We start from the raw sequence: 21,390 nt of genomic DNA on the forward strand, positions 1-21,390 counted from the left end.
GATGAAGGACTTATGTCTTAAAAATCAGATGAGGAAGGGCATTGCATATATATTTTTAATTCATTTTTTAAAAACCCTGACCCATTGCCTAGCTACCCCTGTTTCCCTAAATTCTTAACCTGTACTATGTCTTTGTGACACAAACAATGGATTCAATTGATTAAGGGAGGGAAAGGCAATCCAGTTAGTTACTTGTTGTCTGTTTTCAAATAAGCTGATTGACTAAAATTTTCATTGTTAATCGTGTTTTGGTGCCATGGAAATGCATGTGGTCTTCCTATGTGGGGCTCAGACCAGGATCCAGAGGCCTAGCAACATCAGCCAAAGAACATGGAAATGCCAGTAAGGGAAGGAGAAGCAGAGCTAACTTAGAAATTTTTTTAAATGTCTTCTTGTGAACTGGTTTCTGTGATGCTGAAAAAGTGAAAGTTCTGGTCAGCTGTATCTGTAATAATTTTTTTATTTGTTCCATTTAAAAATCACTATTTTATTTTGCTTCTTCTAAATTCCCGTACCCTGAGACAGTCTGGGTCTTTGCAGTCTAGGCACAGCTCTGGTAGGAGACTATATATACATCAATAATTATTAACGTCTGTACTCAAGAGGCTGAAAATGGAAAAAAGGATTTGGTAGAAGCATCTGTAAAAGCTTTCTATCACACTCGGATTTTTTATTCTCTTGATCTCTCATTATGCTTTTGGCAATGAGCCAGCGTGGGAGAGACCATTAAGGTTGTTCTTTTAGACACCTACTTTGGAAGGTATATCCTTCAGGTGGCATTAAGCAGCCCACGCCTGTCTGCCCACGCCTGGATCCAGAGGGAAGAACATTTTTGCGTGTGGGGGTGACATTCTTGTTTCAAGGGAATGGTCAATGATGTTATTTTTGCTTCCCACAAATGGAGATGTTTAAAATAGGGCTTTATTCCATCGGCATAAGTGACACATAGCCTATGTATAGTGGGGAAGTAAGGGCCTGGCAGATGAAGCGGACTTGATCTCAACAAAATCGGAGAGCTGTGGCAGTTCCCAGATCACAACCTGGGGAGCTGCTTCAGGGGTCACCAGCAAAGAGCCCAAATCTCCGGGGGAACCATACTCCTTCCCAGACCACTGGATAGACCGAATGGATGAACCTCAAAGCCAGTGAGCTGGGATTTGGGCTCCACTTCTGCCACTGGGTTGTGTTTCCTCTTTGAACCTCCCTCCAAGCTGCATGGTACTGATGAAGGGTAAACTTCTTCGTTGTTTGTTAGTGTCTTTTGACTCAGTGCCCTGCAGCCCTGGAGTAGGGCCAGTGTAATCTAATCAGGGGACTGCTGCTGAGGCTATATTTAATTAAGGGCTTATTGTCTGGCTGTGGTTTCACAAATCCAGAGACCTTTCAAAACCTTTGTTGGGGGAATGGTGGTGGAGCGTCCAGTTTCTACCTTCAGACCCTTCCAATTCCTCCACCTTAGCAACCATATTTGAAAAGTTTGACAAAACTTCACTAGCTGGCTCTGAAGAATTCACCTTTGTCCTTTTTGTTGGCTCTATAAACATTCTAGATGAGATTTCCAAAAAAATTGGGAATTGAGGGGTGAGGTCTAGGGAGGGTAACTTGGGGGCTTGTGGAAGAGGCTCTTTTCTTCTATTAACTTTCTTGCCAGAACCCAACCCCTTCAGCTGCTCCTAAGAGGAACTGGATGACTTTCCAAGAGAAAGTTAGACCACTTCTCAGGGGAATCTTGAACCCTTTCCAGAATTTCTGTGATGAAGAATGTGGCTTTAAAGAGATGCAAAGGGTAAAGTCCCATTAATTTGGAACCTTGAGAGATGAAAGAGATGAGGAAGTTGAAGAATAATTTACTATTTCCTCAGTTATCTAAAGTAGAGGTTACAAAGCTCTGGTTGTTTTGGGTAAAAATACACATGATCCCCCTCTCTCACACCTCTGGCTCCCCTCCACCCCCAACCCTTTTTTATCTTTTTCCCTCTCTCTCTTAAAATTCTCTCTGGAGTCTCAGCTCCGTCCAGACGTTTGGTTTCAATATGACTAGAGACTGGACACTAAAAATATTTCTGGAATGACGTGAACCTCTCTCACCCCATTCAGGACCCGACAAGGCTACACAAGAACCAACACATGCTTTCCCTTCATTTCTGGGTGTCTCCGGGTCGGGCTACAGATGCTGCTCCTTCTGTTACCAATGGCATTCGGTCTCATAGCTGCAGCCAGTGCCAAGCCAACAACTGTACGGGAAAGCTCAGCTACAAGACCCTGGCAGCTATCGCGGCAGGAGCAGCAGGCCCCCCAGCACAGACCACTACAGCCACCTCCGCCACCCCATCCAGGGGCCTTCCTATCTCCCTTGGGTTTGCCCAGGCCCCGCCACAGGGGCTAAAGAAGTTGAAGCTCTCAGCCGCAGCAGCGTCCCCAGCTGGGGGGGCAGTCCAGGCACGTGGGTCCTTTCTCCAGGCAACTCTTCGTCCCAGAGGGAGCCGGAGCAGGATCCAAGACACCTCCAGCTCTCACCACTGCCTCCTCCTGTCACTGCGGCCTGGGGAAGGGATCAGTATGGAAGTGACCACTCCTGACCCAGCGGGGCTGCCCAAACTGAGTGAGATCGAGGATGGGGAGGGCAGCAGACAAGGCAGCCTCAAGCAACAACAGCAGCCCAAGCTTCCAAAGCCATCCGGAGAAGCCAAATATGTGGAGATCTGTGGCCCTGCTGGAGCAGTCAGAGAAAGCCCTGGGTCTTTGAGCTTAGCTCTAGAGGGTGGCCCTGAGAAGCCAGAGAGCAGAGCTAGCAGCCCCGTGGATGAGTCCCCTGCCCCCACTCCCCGGACTCCTACCTCCCAGGAACTTGCCAGCTTCCAGCTCTCCTGCAGCCCCGGGGGTTCCAAGTCTTTTACTTCTTTCTCCTCTGCCTCCTCTTCCTCCCCAGCAACGGACAAGGTAGGGGAAGCCTGCTCTCCCCACCTGGATGACCCGACCACATCCAGGGGTGGGCCAGCCTCATTGTCTTCTTCCTTAGGTTTCGAGAGTGAGAGCGGTGAGGGCAGTGACAGTGAAACCAGCTGCCCTGAGGATTACAACCCAGCCCACCAGCCCAGAGGGGGTGAAGGAGGAAAAACCAGAGGAGAAGCAGGAAGAGGAGGACCAGCAGGGTTCAGGGCCACCCCTGCCAAGGCCCAGGGCCACAGCCACCCCCCACCGCGAGAGGAGGCTCACTATATCACCACCCATGAGATCCAGCTGAGTGAAGTCGAACAGGACACAGACTTTGACCTCGGATTGGCCTCCCGCTGGGACTTCGAGGACAACAACGTGATCTACTCATTCGTTGACTACGCTTCCTTTGGTGGCAGCGATGAGACCCCCGGGGACACCACGACCCCGACGGAAGACAGCTGCTACCTGAGCACCGGCCCCAGCACCAGTGCCACCAGGTCTCCCACCCCCATTAGCAGTGAGCCAGGGCAGGCCACCACAGCCAACGACAACGGCCAGGACACCAGCAGCACTGAAGTGGGCAGCACCTTCTCTGAAAGCGACACCGATTCTGTGGCTGCCGCTACCCCCCCAGGCGAGCCCCCAGGCGAGACCCAGAAGGCAGTTCCAGCAGTAGCAGCAGCAGCAGCAGCAGCAGCAGCAGCAGCAGCCCCAAGCAGCTGTGGGAATGCTCCAGGCCAGATCCGCCTATCAATCAAACCAACTTCCCGGGCTATAAATGAGCCTAGCAACGTGCGGGCAAAGCAAAACATTATTCACGCTGCCAAGCATGAAGGCGAAATGAGCCTCCGAGTCTCCGCAGCTGCTGACCACAGTTCAAGCTTGCCCAAGCCGCACTCAGCTGCAGCCACAGCTCCAGACCATGCTAAGAAGTTTATCGCCCTACCTGCCCGCCTGCAGACCAGGTGCGGCGCCATCCGCGCCAAAGAGCTGGTGGATTACTCCAGCGGCGCGTCCAGTGCAGTCAGCGAACTGGACGATGCAGATAAGGAGGTCCGCAACCTGACTTCCCGAGCCTTCCGCAGCCTGGCTTACCCTTACTTTGAGGCCCTCAACATCAGCTCCAGAGCCTCCTCCACAGCCCTCTCAGACGTTGGCTTCGGGCGCTGGTCCACCTTCTTGGACTTAAAATGCGGGGGTCTCGGAGCCAGAGTGGAGCAGAGCCTGCTCAAGAACAGTGCGGCCTCTGTGGCTGCGGGCTTGCGCAAGGGCACTGGGGCCAGGCCCTCGGCAGACCAACTCTATATCCAGTCCAAGAAGTCCCAGACCAAGGCCCTGGAGTTTGTGGTCAGCAAAGTGGATGGGGAGATCACCCACGTGGAGACACCGCTGTGCTTTCAGAAACAGGTCCAAAGTGGCTCCCGCGTTGTCACCCTTTTGGAGACACTAAATTTACGCAGCGAGAGCAAAGCGAGCTCTGCTGCTGGGGGCTTGAGAAAAGGCCCCAGCAAAGCCCCAGGGTCAGTTTACACAGATGATGGCTTGGAGACCTCAGAAAGCAGCAAGCCTTCCTCTCGGGCCGAAGGAACACAGAAGAAGTCCAAATTTGCTTCCAGCCTTCTCAAAAATGTCATCTCCAAGAAAATGCAGAGGGAGCAGGAGTTCAAAATGGAGAGAGGGGAAGTCTCAGACACATCTCACAGGAAGAACACCTCTGGCTCCTCCAGGGAGCCCGAGGATCCCTCGGGTTGGGAGAAGCCACCTGAGAAGGGTCTGCAAAGACAGAGCTCCCATTACTCAGAGGCCAGTTCTGAGTACACTGTGGTGAGTGTCTCAGATGCTGGTGAGGACACTCCAGTCTCTGAAAACAAATCTCCAGTTTTTCAAGCGAGCTCTCCCCGGGAAAGCAATGCCAGCTCCAGCCGACCCAGTGCTGACCGCCGGCCGGAAGAAGTGTGTGGGATTAAGAAGAGTGCCTCCGAAACGGTCAAGGGCATCTTTCTGCGCAGCCAGAACAGTGCGTTTAGGTCCTGGAAGGAGAAGGAGGCTGAGAAACTGGAGGAGAAGGCCCCCATCCGGAAACTGAAGCTCTCCAGAGGTGGGGACTGGAGAGCTGACCTTGGGGAGATTTCAGCCAGCAAGTCCACAATCATGTCCCGCCTCTTCGTCCCCCACATCCAGCACACTCCCAAAGACAAGCAGCCAGGAAAGCAGGCCACCAAATATCCTACGGCTCAGACTACCTCCACAGCTGTGGTCAAGCCCAAAGTCCCTGAAATCAAGATCCGCCTGGGCAGCGTACAGGAGCCCAGTGCCGACTTTAATATAGCCAAGTTACTCACCCCAAAGTTGGCAGGCGGCAGTAGCACGTCAACCCTTTTTAGGACCATCGAGGACAACACCAGAGCGCAGCAGAAGCTTTTCAGGGGGGACAACTTGGAAAAGGTGCCCCAGTTCCAGGTCCGGGATGTAAGGGATAAGTCCAAGACTCAAGGGCCACTCCACCAGGTGAGAGATGTCAGGAAATTGATAAAAGGATCTGGGGAAAGCAGTGATAAAGGAAGTGTGACCCCAGAACAGGGAAGCTCGGGACCCAAACCCAGGCAGCTCTCGGCTGCAGGCAGCGGTGGGCCTAAGTCCCTGTCCCCAATGGTGATCACGTGCCAGGCTGTAGCCAGCCATAGAGAAGAAGGCATGGACCGAGATCTAAGAGATAACCTGGGGAAAACTGCCGTCAGGGCCCTTCGCTCTTCTTCTCCAGAAGGGACAGTCCTAGTTCACAGGGCTTCTGGCCGCTTACCTGTGGCTACCATTGCTCCCAATAAAACTGAACAGGGTTCCCACCTGCCTGTCCTAAAGATCGTCTCCAAGACATCTGCCCAGAGGACACCAGAAAAGCCCAAAGAAGAAGAGGCCAAGGAGGAGGTCAAAGTCCCGAAGCCCTCCCGCAATGCCCTGGAGAAGCTCACAGCGGCGGTGAGATCCATGGAGGAACTGTATAGCTTCAATAGGTATGAATGGAAACGCAAGAGTGACCCATTGCCCATGATGACTGACAGTCACGTGCTGTCCCTCATTGAGAGTGAAGAACGGGAAGGAAGTGGAGGGGAGGTAGGAAAGCCAGCCAAGAGGTTGGGCGAGGTAGAAGAACGAGGACCAGGGGGGAAGAGCGGGGTGGTCATGAGGGGGGTGGCCCCTGAACGCCTTCAGCGGAGAAACTCCAACCCCAGTGCTGAAAGCGTGTCCGCCAGGGCTGCAGCCTTCGAGAACATGGCTAGGGAAAGGCCCCGATCCCTCTACATTCCCCCAGCTCACAAAGACGTGGAGAGGACCCAACCTCTGCAGCCCTTACCTCCCTTACCTAGCACTCGAAATACCTTCACAGTAAGTACTCAGAAAACAGCTGTGGTGGCAGGCGGGGTCGCAGGCAAGTTCCCTCAAGGACCTGCCCAGGAAAGTTCTTCCTTGGCAAAAGGGATCAAGACCCAGGGGCTCCGATCCCTAAAGATCTCTCCAGCCACCCGAACACTGCCAGCTGAAGCCACTAGCAAGAAACTCGGCAGCGATGGGGAGAAGGGCTTGGACTCAGCCAGCAGTGACAGTGGGAACTACCTGACCAGCCCTCTCAAAGGGAACGTGGGGGGTGCCGAGGTACCTGGAAGAGCTGGAGCCGCGGCTTCTTCTGCTGCCACCCTCTGTAGCCTGCCGCCCTTGAGTGCCCGCAGCCAGGTCCCCAGCAGTGCCAAGGGTGCCCAGAGCAGTGGGGTCAGCCGGCCCAGCTGGCGTAATAAGACAGATAATGCTCGAGACCCGGCCACCACTGCCCCGACGGTACCTCAGACCCCTGAGCATCCCCCTACAGCTGTCTATCACCAGCAGTCACTGCCCTTCACCCTACATGGGGCCCAACCACAGGTACTGTGCTTCTCCCCTCCCAGCATCTCTGCCCCACCCCCTGCAGCAGCAGCTCCAGGCCCAACAGACCCCTTCCAGCAGCCACAGCCTCAGCAAACTCAGAGAAAGATGCTACTCGATCTGACCACTGGCCAGTACTACCTGGTAGACACGCCAGTTCAACCCATGACAAGGCGGCTATTTGATCCAGAGACTGGGCAGTATGTAGATGTCCCCATGACCTCTCAGCAGCCAGCAGTGGCTCCCATGTCCCTCCCGGTCCCCCCTTTAGCTATGAGCCCCAGTGCCTATGGCCCCACCTACATGATCTACCCTGGGTTCCTGCCCCCGATGCTGCCCCACAATGCCCTGCAGCCAACAACCCTAGCCCATGCTCCTGGAGGGAGTGAGCTCTCTCCCATGACTAGAGACCCCTCTGGCAAAGATGCAGTAGCCCCCAGAGATATGGCTTTTGCTGAGACCCCGTATTTCATTGCAATGGGCCAGCCTCCCTCGACTTCCTCATCTGGCCCGGCTGCAACCTCCCAGCTTGTGGGGGCCAAGGGATTCGCCCAGGTCCACGGCAAGCCGGTCATCAGCATCACCTCACAGCCACTGGGGCCAAGAATCATCACGCCCCCATCCTTCGATGGTACCACCATGAGTTTCGTGGTGGAGCACAGATGAGGAGCAAAAACATTTATGGGAAAGCAAACTGAAGCAGCGCCAGGTAAGCCTCGAATTGCATGTTTGAAGTCCTTAAGTTCTAAAGTAGAGGTGAGGAACCTCAAGTCAGCTAATTTAGTTACTTGCTAAAGCTCTGAAAAACAGTTGCAGAAGTGCAAATGAGGTTGGGGATCAGCTATGGGTTTCATTTTTCCATATTCTATCCTTCTCTCCTAGCCTCCCTGAACCACTAATCCCCTAGCCTTCCCTCCCCCACCTCCCCACTCCCGCCACGGCACAGATAACCAAGCCATGGGCTCTTTGGGGCAAAATTTGAGTTTGCTTCGTACTCATCTTTGTATGCCCAGCACCTCACCCTGTGCCTGGCATGCAGTACATGTTTCTTAACAAATGGATTTAGGAATCTGAGGAGTTTGCTTGCTTTTCAGAGGTTCCCATGCCAAAGGTGATTTCTTTTTCTTTTACAAGGTGGCTATTAGAATCCACATAGCTTATCTGCTCACCTTCTCATCTTCTGGCGCAATTCAATAATGTTCCAAAGGGAAGTGCTATTTTTTAAGCTCTAGTCTTTAGCTCTGACGTTTGACTGTAAGGTCAGTCCATTTAGGTCTTCATTGGCTATTACTAGAGGCATTTGCACACATGCACCCACTCATTCTCTCAGCAGCTCACTCACCCAACTTAACCTTTCGGAAAGCTGAAAATGCCAGTGCTGTAACATATTCCCGCTGCCCTATGGCTGGCTGGCTCGCCATCTTTTGGCTCCCCACTGCCTAAAGAGGTCTAGGGATGGCTGTGCTAGGCTCCCAACCTAGGATTTTATGTACCCTACGATATCTTGCAGGCTGAGGAGAGGAAATGGCTATGGGATGAAATGAAAAGGCTAACTCCCTCCTTTATTAGCCCTCTTAGGCACAAGGCACATCCCAGGCAAACCCGGTCTGCCTGAGCTTGCTAGGAAACAATACTTCTGGTTTAATAGGACACCTAGGGGAACGCCCAGGACTCTGCAGGACCAAAGGGAAGCATTACACACCAAATGTTCTTTTGCTCGAATCTGACATCTCTTCACAAACCCCAGTCTTCAGATCTCATTTTCAGAGAAATGGAGGGAAGTGTGTGTGGAGGGGGAGGGAGGAAGGTAGGGGGAAGCTGTCTGTCCTGTGGACATCTGGGAGAAAATATAATCCCTTCTCCTCCCTCACATGTCCCCATTCTTCATTATTCAGAGATGGTGTTTCTTATTTCTGTGTGGTTCAATTCTTGTACATATGTCATCTATAAATTATGGGAGACTTTATTTTCTTTTTTAATCCCTTATCTTCTATCTTGGAATCAGTACTATATATTGGTTTCAAAGCAGAAGAATGATAAGGGCTAGGCAATGAGGGCTAAGTGACCCTAGGGTCACACAACTAAGAAGTCTCTTAGATCGGATTTGAATCCAGAACCTTTTGTCTCTAAATCTGTCTTTCAATCCACTGAGTCAACTAGTTACCCGACTATGGGAGATTTTAAGTAACTCATACCTGTAGGTTTTTCTCATTCCTGGTGACTGATTATAGACTGCAGAAGATAAATTCTCCCAGCAAGGAAGGAGGCTTTGTTAAAATGGAAGGAATGCTAAAATTGGCATCACCAGGACCTGAGTTTGAATCCTGATTCTTCCATTAACAGGACTTGAATATTCTTCATTTGTATATAAAAGGAGAGGTTTGGACTAGATATTCTCTTTGGTCCCTCCCAACTATAATTCTATGACTCTAAGAAAAGCAAATTTTTGATTCATGGGTAGACCTGAATGAATAGCACAGTGCTGATTACGGTGTGGACAAAGAATTTAGAGTTACAAGGTCAGGTCTCTCTTTGAATATTGACTCTGGTACTTATATACTTTAAAAATGTATTAATATATTTTGTTCATACATCACCTTCGTTTCCAAATCTATTCTCCTTACTTTTTCTCCTGCCTTGCAGCTGACAATTAATAGATGTCTGACCATGGACGTGGTATTTTTTCTGAACCTCCCTAAGATACAGAGAATAGTTTGACTGCCACCAACTTCACAGTGATATTGGTAGGAAAGTGTTTTGCAAGCCTTAAAGTGCCTTGTTGATTTTGTAGTTATATGTAGAGGTACAGGCTAGACTTTTAATAAAATATAAACTCTTTTTTACTGTAATATTTTATTTTCCCCTAATTACATGTAAAAATAATTTTTAACATTCATTAAAAAAATTTCAAGTTCCAAATTCTCTCCCTTCTCTCCCTCCCTCATACATCTCCCCCCTCCCTGAGATAGTAAACAATCTGATGGAGATTTTAGAATGTATATTCCTTGAAGCCAGGAACTGTTTCATGTAGGTGGATAGAACACTAGAACAGTGGACTTCCTGATACATCTCAGACACTACCTAGATGAATGAGCTTGGCCGATCTCTCATCTTTAATTTCCTCCTTTATAAAATAGAGATGATAATAGCACCCACCTCATAGAGTTGTGATGAGGACCAAGTGAGTTAATGAATATATAAACTTCTTATAAATCTTACAGTTTTCAAAGCTATATGTAGGAAGTTATTCTTTGGATCATCATTATTAGTTTCTTTGACTACCTGGGGTCTAGTAAAATGCCTGACAGACAGCATACAATGAACAAATGCTTTCTGACTGAGTGAGTTCGTACCCCCTAGAAACTGAGGAATTAAGAAAGTTTCTTCAGATGGAGTGGAAATTAATGGGTTAGTGATCAGCAGACTTGTGAATTAGAAACTGAATAGTAAACGTGTGCTTTTGGGCAAGTCTCTCCAGTCTTCAATATTTTCATCTGTAAAATGGGCACAATAATACCAATCCTGCCCACCTACCATGGTTTTTGCAAGAATTAAATGAGGTGATTACATTTATAAAGCACTGAACACCCAGTGTTAATTCCTGGGGATACAAGAAGACAGAAGAGAAACAATCCTTGTCCTCCAGGAGTTTCCATTCTAACAGGAGAGACAACATGTACATATTGAAATGTAGCAATTTTTTGAAGATTTCCTTTACCTACAGAGATCCATCTCAAAAATCCCATTATGATTTCTATGGCAGAAATACCTCTGTCTTCCAAGGTCTGCTCCCTACATAAATGCACAGTATATAAACAAGATGGGGTACTGTGCAGGGTACTTGACTTTGGGGAGGCCAGGCATCAAAACTGAGGGGATCTGAATTTGAGCCAACACTCAAAGCAAAATGAGGGATTCTAAATGGTGAAGAAGGGCAGGTTTCGTGGCAAAGCTCAGTACAGATGGATAGAAAGAAGAGTTCATGGAGAGGAGAAATGTGAGGTTAGAAAAGTAAAAAGAGACCAAGTTGTCAAAAGCTTTAAATGTCAAGCAGAGTAGAGGATAGCCTGCTATATCTTGTCAGTAGTGGTAATAGGGAGATATTAGAGTTTATTGAGCTGGGAAGGAGAGGGGAATGGGATGAAGTAGAGAAGGGAAATAACTCTAAGCAGGGATGCCAAATGCACGGCTATTGCAGAAGTCCAGGTGACAGGCAATGAGGACTTAATCCTAATTCTGAGAACTTGTTATAGAATTTAGGACCTTAGAGCCTTAGAAGCCATCAAGTACAATTTTACAAATTAGGAAAGTGGGGCACAGAGAAGTTTAATTGTCCTGTCCGGAATCACACAACTTGTTTGAACCCAGATCTCTCTGATTCCAAGTCCAGTGCCCTTCTGGTACACCATGCTGGCATTTACTTAGGTCCTAGAAAGTTAACTGAGGCACAGAGAGGTTAAGGGACTTCCCTAAGGTCACACAATTATTATGTGAACTCTGATCTTTCAGACTTTGTGTCTGACTGTGACCCCATTTGGGTTTTTCTTGGCAAAGACACTAGAGTAGCTTGCCATTTCCTTCTCTGGCTCATTTTAGAGATGAAGAAAATGAGGCAAAAGGGTTAAATGACTTGCTTAAAGTATCATAGCTAGGAAGTGTTTGAAGTCAGATTTTGAACTTTCTGACTCCAATCCTAGTGCTCTAACCACTTAGCAACCTCACCTAGCTGCTTCTTGGGTCCCAGTTAGTCTGGGGCAAATGAAACCAGTGTTTTCAAACAAATATGTATGTAAGGATATTATACACTCAGAATGAGCAAGTGAGTAATGGGTTTATAATGTATTGAAGCCATCAATTTCCATCAAGTGCTTCCTGTAGGTGAGGCACTGTCCTTAGTTCTTGGGATACAAAACTCAAAATGGGGCTGCCCATGTCCTCAAAGCACTTACATTCTTTGGTAATTCTTGGGGCCAGAGAGGGAGTAGATAGGACTGGTACTCTATGATTCAGCGATACTGGCATGTTTGCTTTTCCCCAAACACCACTGACCATTTCCCAACTCAGCATTTTCTCTGATTATTTCCCATTCCAGAAAGACTTTCCCTTCCTAACTCCACCTTCTGATTTCCTTTATGTCTCAGCTCAAGTCCCCTCTTCTTCAAGAGCTCTTTGCCATGTCACCTTAGTATTAATGCCTTTCCTCTGGGGCCATCTTGAATTGAACCTTTAGTACATAACTGGTCACATGTTGTCTCCCCCATTAGACTGGGAGCATCTTCAGATCAGAGGCAGTTTTTGTGTCTCTAGCACAGGTCACAGAGCCTGGCCCAGAGTCTTTTTTGTTCAGTTGTTTCTGTTTTGTCCAATTCTTTGTGACCCCATTTGCCATTTCTTTCTCCAGTTCATTTTATAGATGAGGAAAATAAGGCAAGCAGGGTTCAATGACTTGCCCATGGTCACATAGTTAGTCAGTGTCTAAGGCTGGATTTGAACTCAGACCTTCCTGACTCCAGACTCAGCACTCTATATACCTAGCCTTCTAGCTGCCCAGCACATACTAGAGATCTTTTTTTTAAACCCTTTCCTTCTGTCTTAGAATTAATGCTAAGTATTGGTTCCAAGGCAGAAGAGCTGGAAGGGTTAGGCAATTGGTGTTAAATGACTTGCCCTGGTCACACAGCTAGGAAATATATGAGGTCAGATTCAAACCCAGGACCTCCTATCTCTAGGCCTGGTTCTCTAACCACTGAGAAACCTAGCTGCCCTTTCTATCCTTATACCTCTCTTTTGCTCTCATGCCTCCCCTCCCACCCTATTGTGCCTCTTCTCTTCTTTGCAATTTCTCCTGAGTACAACATGGAGTTGGGGCTAGAAAACTGGTATCAAGGTTGGAAAGACCTAGATTCCAGTCCTTCCTCTGACATGTACAAGCTGTGTGATCCTGGGCAGCTTGTTTAAAATCCCAGGACCAGAGGCAACTTACCAAAGTCTCTCATTTATTGCAGAGTCGAGATAGAGAAAGTTCCTAGCTGGGAACTTCCTACCCTAAGGAAATCACAGATCCAATGAAAGGAAGGAAAATTGGCTAATACTTTTTTTGTTTGTTTTGTGACTCTTGGGCAAGTGAGTGAGAGATAGATGGTAAAAGGATGCTTTAGGAATGTGTCCCTGGTGGCTATGTGGAAAATGGGTTGGAGAAAGAAGAGATGAAGCTCAAAGATCAGTTAGGAAGCTTAATGTCCGCAGGAACTCTTCTTCTGTAGCTAATGGGTTAGCTGGCAAGTTGTATTCCATCCTCTCTCTCCTTTTCCCCTAAATCTGTTCTAGCCTAGGAACCAACCACATTCTCCCCCATCACCCAACCAGACAGTCATATTACTTTACTTTGGGACTGGCCTGGCCCTAGTATTACACAAAATCCTTCTAAGTAGTTTCCTGCTATTAACTAAGCTTCTGTACAAAAGATCATTAGTCAATCTTGGTAAGTCTGGCAGCTTCTTGAAGAGTGTCCCTACAAGAGATGCCTACCTGTTCAAGTTAGTCTTTTTAGGACCTTTCCTGCAGGAATTAGTTCATCAAGGAAGTCCTATAACCAAACAATGGATGAAAGTTACTGGGAGGGAGACTTCAGTTCAGTATTGGGAAGTATTTCCTAGCAATGAGAGCTAACTGATAATGACCTGGGGTGCTTTATGAGGTAGTGAGTTCCCTGTCATCGAAGAAGTTCAAGGAAAGGCTGGATAGTCACTTATTGGGAGTGCCTTAGAAGTGATTTATGCTTTAGGTAGGGGTTCAACTATTTATAGTCTGCCAAAGAGCCTTTCTAGATCAGCAGAGTCAGTTCATACCTAGAGCAGAACTCTGGGGAAAGCATCAAGTTCTGTGAACCTAACCCAGGCTGGAAGTATTTACACTAGGGTTGCCCTATGGTGGAGTAAGACCTAAAACTAGCAGGAATGCCTGCAGTGCCATTCTAGATGAGTGATTTCCTCATTGTGGCCAGTTGGTTGAATGCCAGGGTATTCTGATCCCCCCTGAGGACTTTCAAAATATCATATAATCCAAAGCATGGGCTGTTGGCTACAAATGACAATTCTCCCCTCTATTTGGGTATAATTCTAAGCAAAGAGAGATAGGAAGTAATTTTTTTCACTAAACCTATGATTTCATTGGTATACAGAACTCCTAGGAAAGAAATTCTTTCTAATCACTGTGAATTGGTTCTGCAAATTATTATTGTAGAGCATTGCCAAAGGCCCAGAGAAGCTAAATAACTTCTCAAGGTCATACAACCAGTATGCTTCAGAAGTGGGACTTGAACCTTTCTGTCTCCAAGGCCAACTTTTTATGTACTACATCACCATGTCTTTCAAACAAGGGGATCTATGAATCAATCAACAAACACTAATCAAGAACTCCCAGGTACCAGATTCTGGAGGAGATAAGGGGGATACAAAGACAAAAAAGAAACAGTCCCTGCCCTCAAGGAGCTTACATTCTTTTTTATCTATTTATTTATTTTTTGAAAGTTTTTTTTTAATTAGTCAATTTAGAACATTATTCCTTGGGTACAAGAATCATATTCTTTCCCTCCCCTTTCCCCACTACTTCCAATAGCCAATGCACACTTCCACTGGGTTTTACATGTGCCCTTGATCTGAACCTATTTCCATGTTGTTGATGTTTGCACTAGGATGTTCATTTAGAGTCTACATCCCCAGTCATATCCCCATCAACCCATGTGATCAAGCAGTTAGTTGTTTTTCTTCTGTGTTTCTTCCAGTTCACATGGAATTTCTCCAGTTCATTATTCCTCTGAGCACAATGATATTCCATCACCAACATATACCACAATTTGTTCAGCCATTCTCCAATTGAAAGGCATCCCCTCATTCTCCAAATTTTTGCCACCACAAAGAGCGCAGCTATGAATATTCTTGTACACATCTTTTTCCTTATTATCTCTTTGGGGTACAAACCCAGCAGTGCTATGGCTGGATCAAAGGGCAGACAGTCTTTTTGCGCCCTTTGGGCATAGTTCCAAATTGCCCTCCAGAATAGTTGGATCAATTCATAACTCCACTAACAATGCATTAATGTCCCAATTTTGCCACATCTCCTCCAGCATTGATTACTTTTCTTTGCTGAAGGAGCTTACATTCTTTTACTTTTACAAGACCTGTGATTATAGTCTTATATTCTTTCGAGAAAGGTGACACAACATGTACATAAATCAATACAGTACAATGAAAACCAATGCAGGAAAGACACCACCCACTGAAAAGTGTTTCTCCCAGAAGGAGAAATCTGAATTGAGGTTCAAATGCATACAAATGCAGAAAATGAGAAGCAGAGAGATGAGGAAGATACTGAAAAGAGGCTATTAGACACTCTAGATGAGAGGTGATGACAAACTGTACTGAGGTGTTGATTGAATGAATAGAAAGAAAGGGATGAATGTCAAAGATTCCCTTAGAATAGAATGAATAAGACTTGACAAATGCCTGGATGTAGAAGGATGGGAAGATGGAAGTGTCAAAGATGCCTTGGAAATGAAAAACTCGAATGACTAAGAGAAAGTGAGTGTTCTTGGCAAAAATAACTCCAGTTCCTCATCTTAATAATAATTCATACTGTAATAATTGGGGGCAGCTAGGTGGCTCAGCTAGACTAGCTCCAGTCCTGGAATCAGAAGGACCTGGGTTCAAATCTGGTATCAGATGCTTACTAGCTCTATAATTCTTAACCCTGTTTGTCTAGCCTTGGCCTTCTGTCTTAGAGTTGGACACCTGAAAAATGACTAAAATAGCAACAAAAAAGTACCTGGAACTGTATTAGGCACTGGGGATAAAGGCCAAAGAATGAAACAATCCCTACATGCCAGGAACATACTTTTGAATGGAGGAGACAACTACATTTGAAAATATATGCAGCATTATTTTAAAGTGAACAATTACAAATTTATACAAAGTAGTCAAGTAGTTTGGGAAGGAGGGTACTAGCAATTAACAGGGATCATAAGAAAAGGTGGTACTTGACCCATATTTTGAAGGAAAACAGGAATTCTTTGAAGCATAAAAGAGTACATTTCAGACTTGTGGATGTAATTGGGAGCTCAAATATTGATTGGAGGAACAAAAAGGAGGCTTATTTGGCCAGATTGCAGAGTGCAAGAGAGAGAATAATGTTTAGTGAGGCTAGAAAGATGGCTTAGAGCCAGGTTGTGTGTGGCATGAAACAGTAAACAGAAGAGTCTATATTTTATTTTAGAGAAAATAGGAAGCTCCTGGAGTTGATTAAGTAGGGGAATGAGAAGCTCAGATCTGCAGTTCCAGAATACCACTTTGGCAGCAGTGTGTAGACTGGACTGTAGCAGAAAGGAGGAGAGACTTGGGCTAGAAAGCTGTTGCCATACTCCAGGTGAGAGGCGATAAGGACTTGAAATGAAGGGGTGTAAATGTTGTGAAGGTATAAAAGGCAAGATGTGGCAACTGGTTGGATAAATCACAGAAAATCACAGAAAAAACCAAGGTTATATACCTCTGATACTGGAAGGAGGGTGATACCTTGGACAGAAACAGCAAAGTTTGCAAGAGGGGAAGGTATAGGAGAAAAGATAATGAGTTCGCTTTCTGAGTAGTGAATTGAAAATATCTCCAGGACATCCAGTTCGAAAGGTCCAGTGGACAGTGGGTGATGTGGACAGAGGGTCAAGGGAAAGACTGGGACTGGATATATGTTTGTGTATTTAATTATCATTTCTATGTAGATGGGAGAGAATGTTGGGGAGCAGCCACAGTCATTAAGAATGATATGGATGATGGATGAGTCCACTGAAGAAGACAAGAAATAGCAGTTGGACAGGAAGAATGTGAACTAAGAGAGAGTAATTTCATGAAAATTTAGAGAAGAGAATATCAGTAATGCCAAATGTAGCAGCTAAATCCAGAAGGATTAAGCCTTTGAAAAGACCATAATTGAAAGCTTTGGAGAAAATAGTTGAGTGATGAAGTTAGAAGCCATTTTACAAAGAGTAAAGAGAAGAAATGATATTAGTGAATGGATCTAGCTTTCCCCCAGAATTTGGCTGAGAAATGGAGTAGAGATATATGATGATAGCTCAAAATGACTGTGGGGTCTACTGTACAGTTTTTTTTTAAGAATTAGGAGGACTTGGAAATGTTTGGAGGAATTTGATAGGGAGGATGATCTGGTGGAAAAGACACGTGGGATTGGAATCAAATACATATGTAAAAGGTTGGCTTTGGCAAGCAGAAGGGCTATCTCATTGTCAGACACTGAAGGAAAGAAGGAGAGAATGGGAATCAAAGAATTTTGATATAAAAAGAATGGGAATTTTCATTTCCAAAAGAAAAAAAAATTCCCTTTTCTGAAAATACTTGATGAAGTAATTGGACTGAGCAAAGACTTCCTGTTCAGTCAATCAGCTAGCATCTGTTTTTTTTTGTCCTAGGTTCAAATCAAAGTCAATCAACATGGGGGAAGGAGAAAGGAGCATCCAGTTTGGGTACTTACTAGCCATGTGATCATGAGCAAATAGTTTAATTCTCCAAAACTCAGTTTCCTAATTTGTAAGAAAGAAAGGATCAATAACATTTAATCCCCCACCCCCCAGGGTTCTTGAAAGATGAGAGTTATAATGATTTCTATAAATGTGATCAATTTTTTGTCATCACAACAATTCAAAGCTTTCTGAAGTTAGGTCCTATGTATCAGAATAGAGTAAAAAGATTGTCAGGTTGTGTGTATGTGTGTGTGTATGTAATTAAAGTGCCAGACTGGGCCATTCCAATATTCCATCTAGGCATAGAGTCAGGAAGACTTGAGTTTAAATCCAGCAATAGACACTAGCCATATTACCTTAGGCAAGCCACTTAATTTTAGTTTGCTTCAGTTCCAATCCCCTCTACTATATGCTTGATGTAGGCAGCCCCCACTCAAAAGCCTCCATCACAGGGAAACTCCCTTCTAGGGTCAAAGCATTCCACTTTTGAACTGTTATACGTGTTAGGCAGTTCTTTATATTGAACTCAATTTAGAATTTTCTTCCTTTCAAATGAGAAAAATAAATTCCTTTTTAGGAAAAGTGCAGGTAAACAGAGAAGGGAGTTATTTTCAGTGGCTAGAAATGGTTTCAAGTTACTGTTTCCCACATCTGTGCCAATCTTGGAATGGATTCACAAACAGTGTTTGCTGTGAGCAGTGTGTGCCTCATTTGGAGGCTTTTGAGAATCTAGGTTTATGAAAAGCATAAATTAATTAAATGTCATTTATAAATCAAACTCCAAAGCAATTCAATTTAGAAAAATTCAATTTATATGGCACTTTTCAGGGCCATTACTATACTATGTGACTCTGGTCAAGCCACCTTCCCCTTCCCTCATATTAAGCCTTAGTTTTCTCTTCTGGAAAACTGGAGGGAGGGCAGGAGGTGGACCGTATCCCCAAGATCCTTTCTTGTCCCCTGTGACTGCATCCCCCTCTTAGAATCCCTACTTACCTTCAAGACTCAGCTCAGCTATGACCCCTGAAGGAAGCCTTTTCTGATTCTCCCACTGCTGTCCCCACTTACCCTATATGTCACTTCGTATATATTTTGCATGTACATATATTGGTGTTCCAAAAATCCCAGGGCAGTTTTAAGCTTTCATGGACTAATTGGCTATGTGATTAAGTTTAAATAATAATAATAATATACTATACATTTATTATATAGTATAATAGTATTACATAGTATATTATTATATTTATTATATATTGTACATATGTATTTTAATGGTCCCAATTTTAAAGAGATTTTATCCTTCAGGACAAGAATTGCATTTCCACTTGTTTACAATACTGAGAAAGTGCGATGTTGTTCACTTCTCCCTCTCCACACCTTCAAGGATTCAAAATGCCAGATTTACAGTGAATGAAAGTAATAATAATATTTAAGTTTTAATAGCTCAAAATTGCCCTAAGATTTTTGGGATATACTTTCCCTGACAGAATTTAAACTACATGAAGGCTGGGATTGTTTCAGCTTTGGGTTTCTATCCTCAGTACCCAGTACAATTCTGGAACACTAATACATTGGAATTTTGAAAATTAATTAATATTTATTATTTGATTCTATAAAGAATTGTTTATAATGATTAAATTGATTTCAAATGGATACTAAATTAAATTTAATATTTTATTTATATACAATTTAAAGTATTTGATAAATACTTTTGATGGATATTTTCTGATTCTGTGTTGGTAACTTCAACAAAATGAAATACCCCTGGTACCTTTTTTACATGCCTCTAGTATGATACTCTTAGTATAGATAAATGGTTTGTGATGAATGTTATCTTTGAATTTGTTGTGGGATAGCATTAGGATGAAGTATATGCCTTTGTTCAGTTTTGTTTTGTTTTTTCAGAGATGGGGTTGTTGAAGTATTCTCTTTCCTTTTGTTAATCTGGGCAATTTGTATGTTTTTCAATATCCATCTATTTCTAGATTTATTGGCATTGAAATAACTTCTATTAATTGCTTTAACTTCCTCTTCATTAGTGAAGTATGTCTTTGACCTTAAATAAATAAATGATTATCATATAAGAACATAATTATATAATATAATAACTAATATTTGTAGATTGCTTTAAGATTTGCTAAAAGCTTTACAAACATCACCTCATTTTATCCTTGCAACTGTCCTAGGAAATTGATGCTATAATTTTAGAGATGAGGGAACTGAAGCAGACTAAAATAAAGTGGCTTACCCAAGGTAATAATGGCTAGTTTCTATTGCTGAATTTGAACTCAAGTCTTCCTGACTCTATGCCTAGATGGAATATTGGAATGGCCCAGTCTGGCACTTTAATTACACACACACACACACACACACACACAAGCTGACAATCCTTCTACTCTATTCTGATACATGCCGAACCTCACAAGGCTTTGAATTGTGATGACAAAAATAGAACACATTTATAGAATTCATTATAGTTCTCATCTTTTAAGAACTCGGGGGGGGGGGGTAAATATTATTGTTCCTTTTTTTTTTTTTTACAAATTAGGAAACTGAGTTTTGGAGAATTTAGCTATTTGCTTATGATCAGATGGCTAGTAAGCATCCAAACTAGATGCTCCCTTCTCCTTCCCCCATGTTGATTGGCTTTGATTTGAACCCAGGACACACAACAGGTTTTTGATAGATGCTGGCTGATTGACTAAGCAGGCAGCCTTTGCTCTTCCCATTTTACTGAACAAAATTTGGATTCTTAAGATTAAGGGCACATTCAGGCAGAGAGGAGGCCAGTTAATTCAACCCTTGCATTTTACACTTGAACAAATTCTGGCACAATAAGATTACTGATCTGCCCAAGGACATATGGGTATTGGTAATAAGTGCCAGAATTTGAACCCATAGCTTCTGCCTCAAGAAAGAGTGCTCTTTCTACCACTATTTGTGCAGAAGTAAATGGCTAAAATATTGAATGATAATAATTGTAGTAACCATCAGAATCCACCCAGTTGGGAAGGTTTTTTAATCAATATTTTGGGGACATTTTATAACGTTAACAAAAACTTAGGAATTAATATTGTGTTCTTTGGTTTTTTGTAGGAGCAAGGCAAAAGGATTCTCCTCATTTAATCTGGAAATGGCCTTGCAGCAGCACGAAGAATTCATCTGTAAAACAGCTTCTACCTTTTACTTTTGTTCATATTTTGCTCCATACAAACCAAGTGTGTAAGTTTCTTGTTTTCCAGGCAGTGTGCATCACTGACTGTAGTTTTACAAAGAAAGTTGAAGTAACATAAAACCTTTTTTTCTCTGTAAAATTGTTTCTTTTTATATTGAATGCAGAATGTAAGCTTCATATTTGTCCCCAAGGTAAAAATCCTTGAGTTGTTCATAGGGTTCAATGAAAACTTGTAAACTTATAAATGAAAGGTGCTAGTCCTGCTATGGGACTTAGGAAACAACTTGGCCAATCAATCAGACGAAATATCGGTTTGGATCAGAGGAGTGTTTGGGTGGTGTGGGATTCTCTGGGGGAGTCACAGAACATATCTGGATTCCAGATGTGATAAGGAAGTACTTTGGAGATAGTACACCTAACGAATGCATAGTTACTCCCCAGGTTTTGTTTCGTGATTTATTTTAAGGACTTGGGTATGATTTCAAAAGTGATTATGGAAAGAAATCAGGGTTTTCTTTTTCTTCTATTTACTGTGCTGTGATTACATATGTCATTTGAAAATGTGACAGGTTGAATGTCATAGAAAGTCAGTGAGTGAATTTGAAATGAAATTCTTTGTCCCATAAGGGAGTATTTTTCTTTCAGAATGCAGGCTTTCGATACAAGTTTGTGATATCTGGGTGTTTTTTTTTTCCCTCCCCATTTTAACGATTCCCCTCTTGATAGCTGCTTGCTTTTTCTTTGCTACACTGAACAAAACAAAGTTTTGGGGAACAGAATGAAATGTTACTAGAGGCTCAGGTGGACTTGATTCACTGTGGCCACTCCATATGGCTGC

General features: G+C 44.3%; 1 protein-coding gene and 1 long non-coding RNA gene across 3 annotated transcripts; one reads left to right on the forward strand and one right to left on the reverse strand.

Annotated features, from left to right (window-relative positions):
• Positions 1 to 442: 442 nt before the first annotated feature.
• LOC130455106 (uncharacterized) lies at positions 443 to 5,443 on the reverse strand. The gene is made up of 4 exons (XR_008913003.1): positions 5,280 to 5,443; positions 3,884 to 4,967; positions 2,838 to 3,014; positions 443 to 2,542 (listed from the first exon to the last, which is right to left on the reverse strand). It is a non-coding gene; the product is annotated as an uncharacterized LOC130455106 (long non-coding RNA).
• C6H4orf54 (chromosome 6 C4orf54 homolog) lies at positions 2,128 to 20,612 on the forward strand. 2 transcript variants are annotated; one of them, XM_056803160.1, is made up of 3 exons: positions 2,128 to 5,445; positions 5,773 to 7,561; positions 20,474 to 20,612. In XM_056803160.1, the coding sequence occupies exons 1-2, from the start codon at positions 2,128 to 2,130 to the stop codon at positions 7,516 to 7,518; spliced, it is 5,064 nt and encodes a 1,687-aa protein (XP_056659138.1). In that variant the 3' UTR covers positions 7,519 to 7,561; positions 20,474 to 20,612. The 2 variants fall into 2 exon arrangements, with proteins under 2 accessions (XP_056659138.1, XP_016278527.2); XM_016423041.2 differs by having other exon boundaries at positions 2,128 to 7,561.
• The last annotated feature ends 778 nt before the right edge of the window (positions 20,613 to 21,390 follow it).

The sequence above is a fragment of the Monodelphis domestica genome, chromosome 6 (assembly GCF_027887165.1).
Source record: "Monodelphis domestica isolate mMonDom1 chromosome 6, mMonDom1.pri, whole genome shotgun sequence".
Classification (NCBI taxonomy): domain Eukaryota; kingdom Metazoa; phylum Chordata; class Mammalia; order Didelphimorphia; family Didelphidae; genus Monodelphis; species Monodelphis domestica.

Coding starts and splice junctions, on each gene's coding strand:
- C6H4orf54 (XM_016423041.2), top strand. CDS start 2,128: ATGCTTTCCCTTCATTTCTGGGTGTCTCCGGGTCGGGCTACAGATGCT.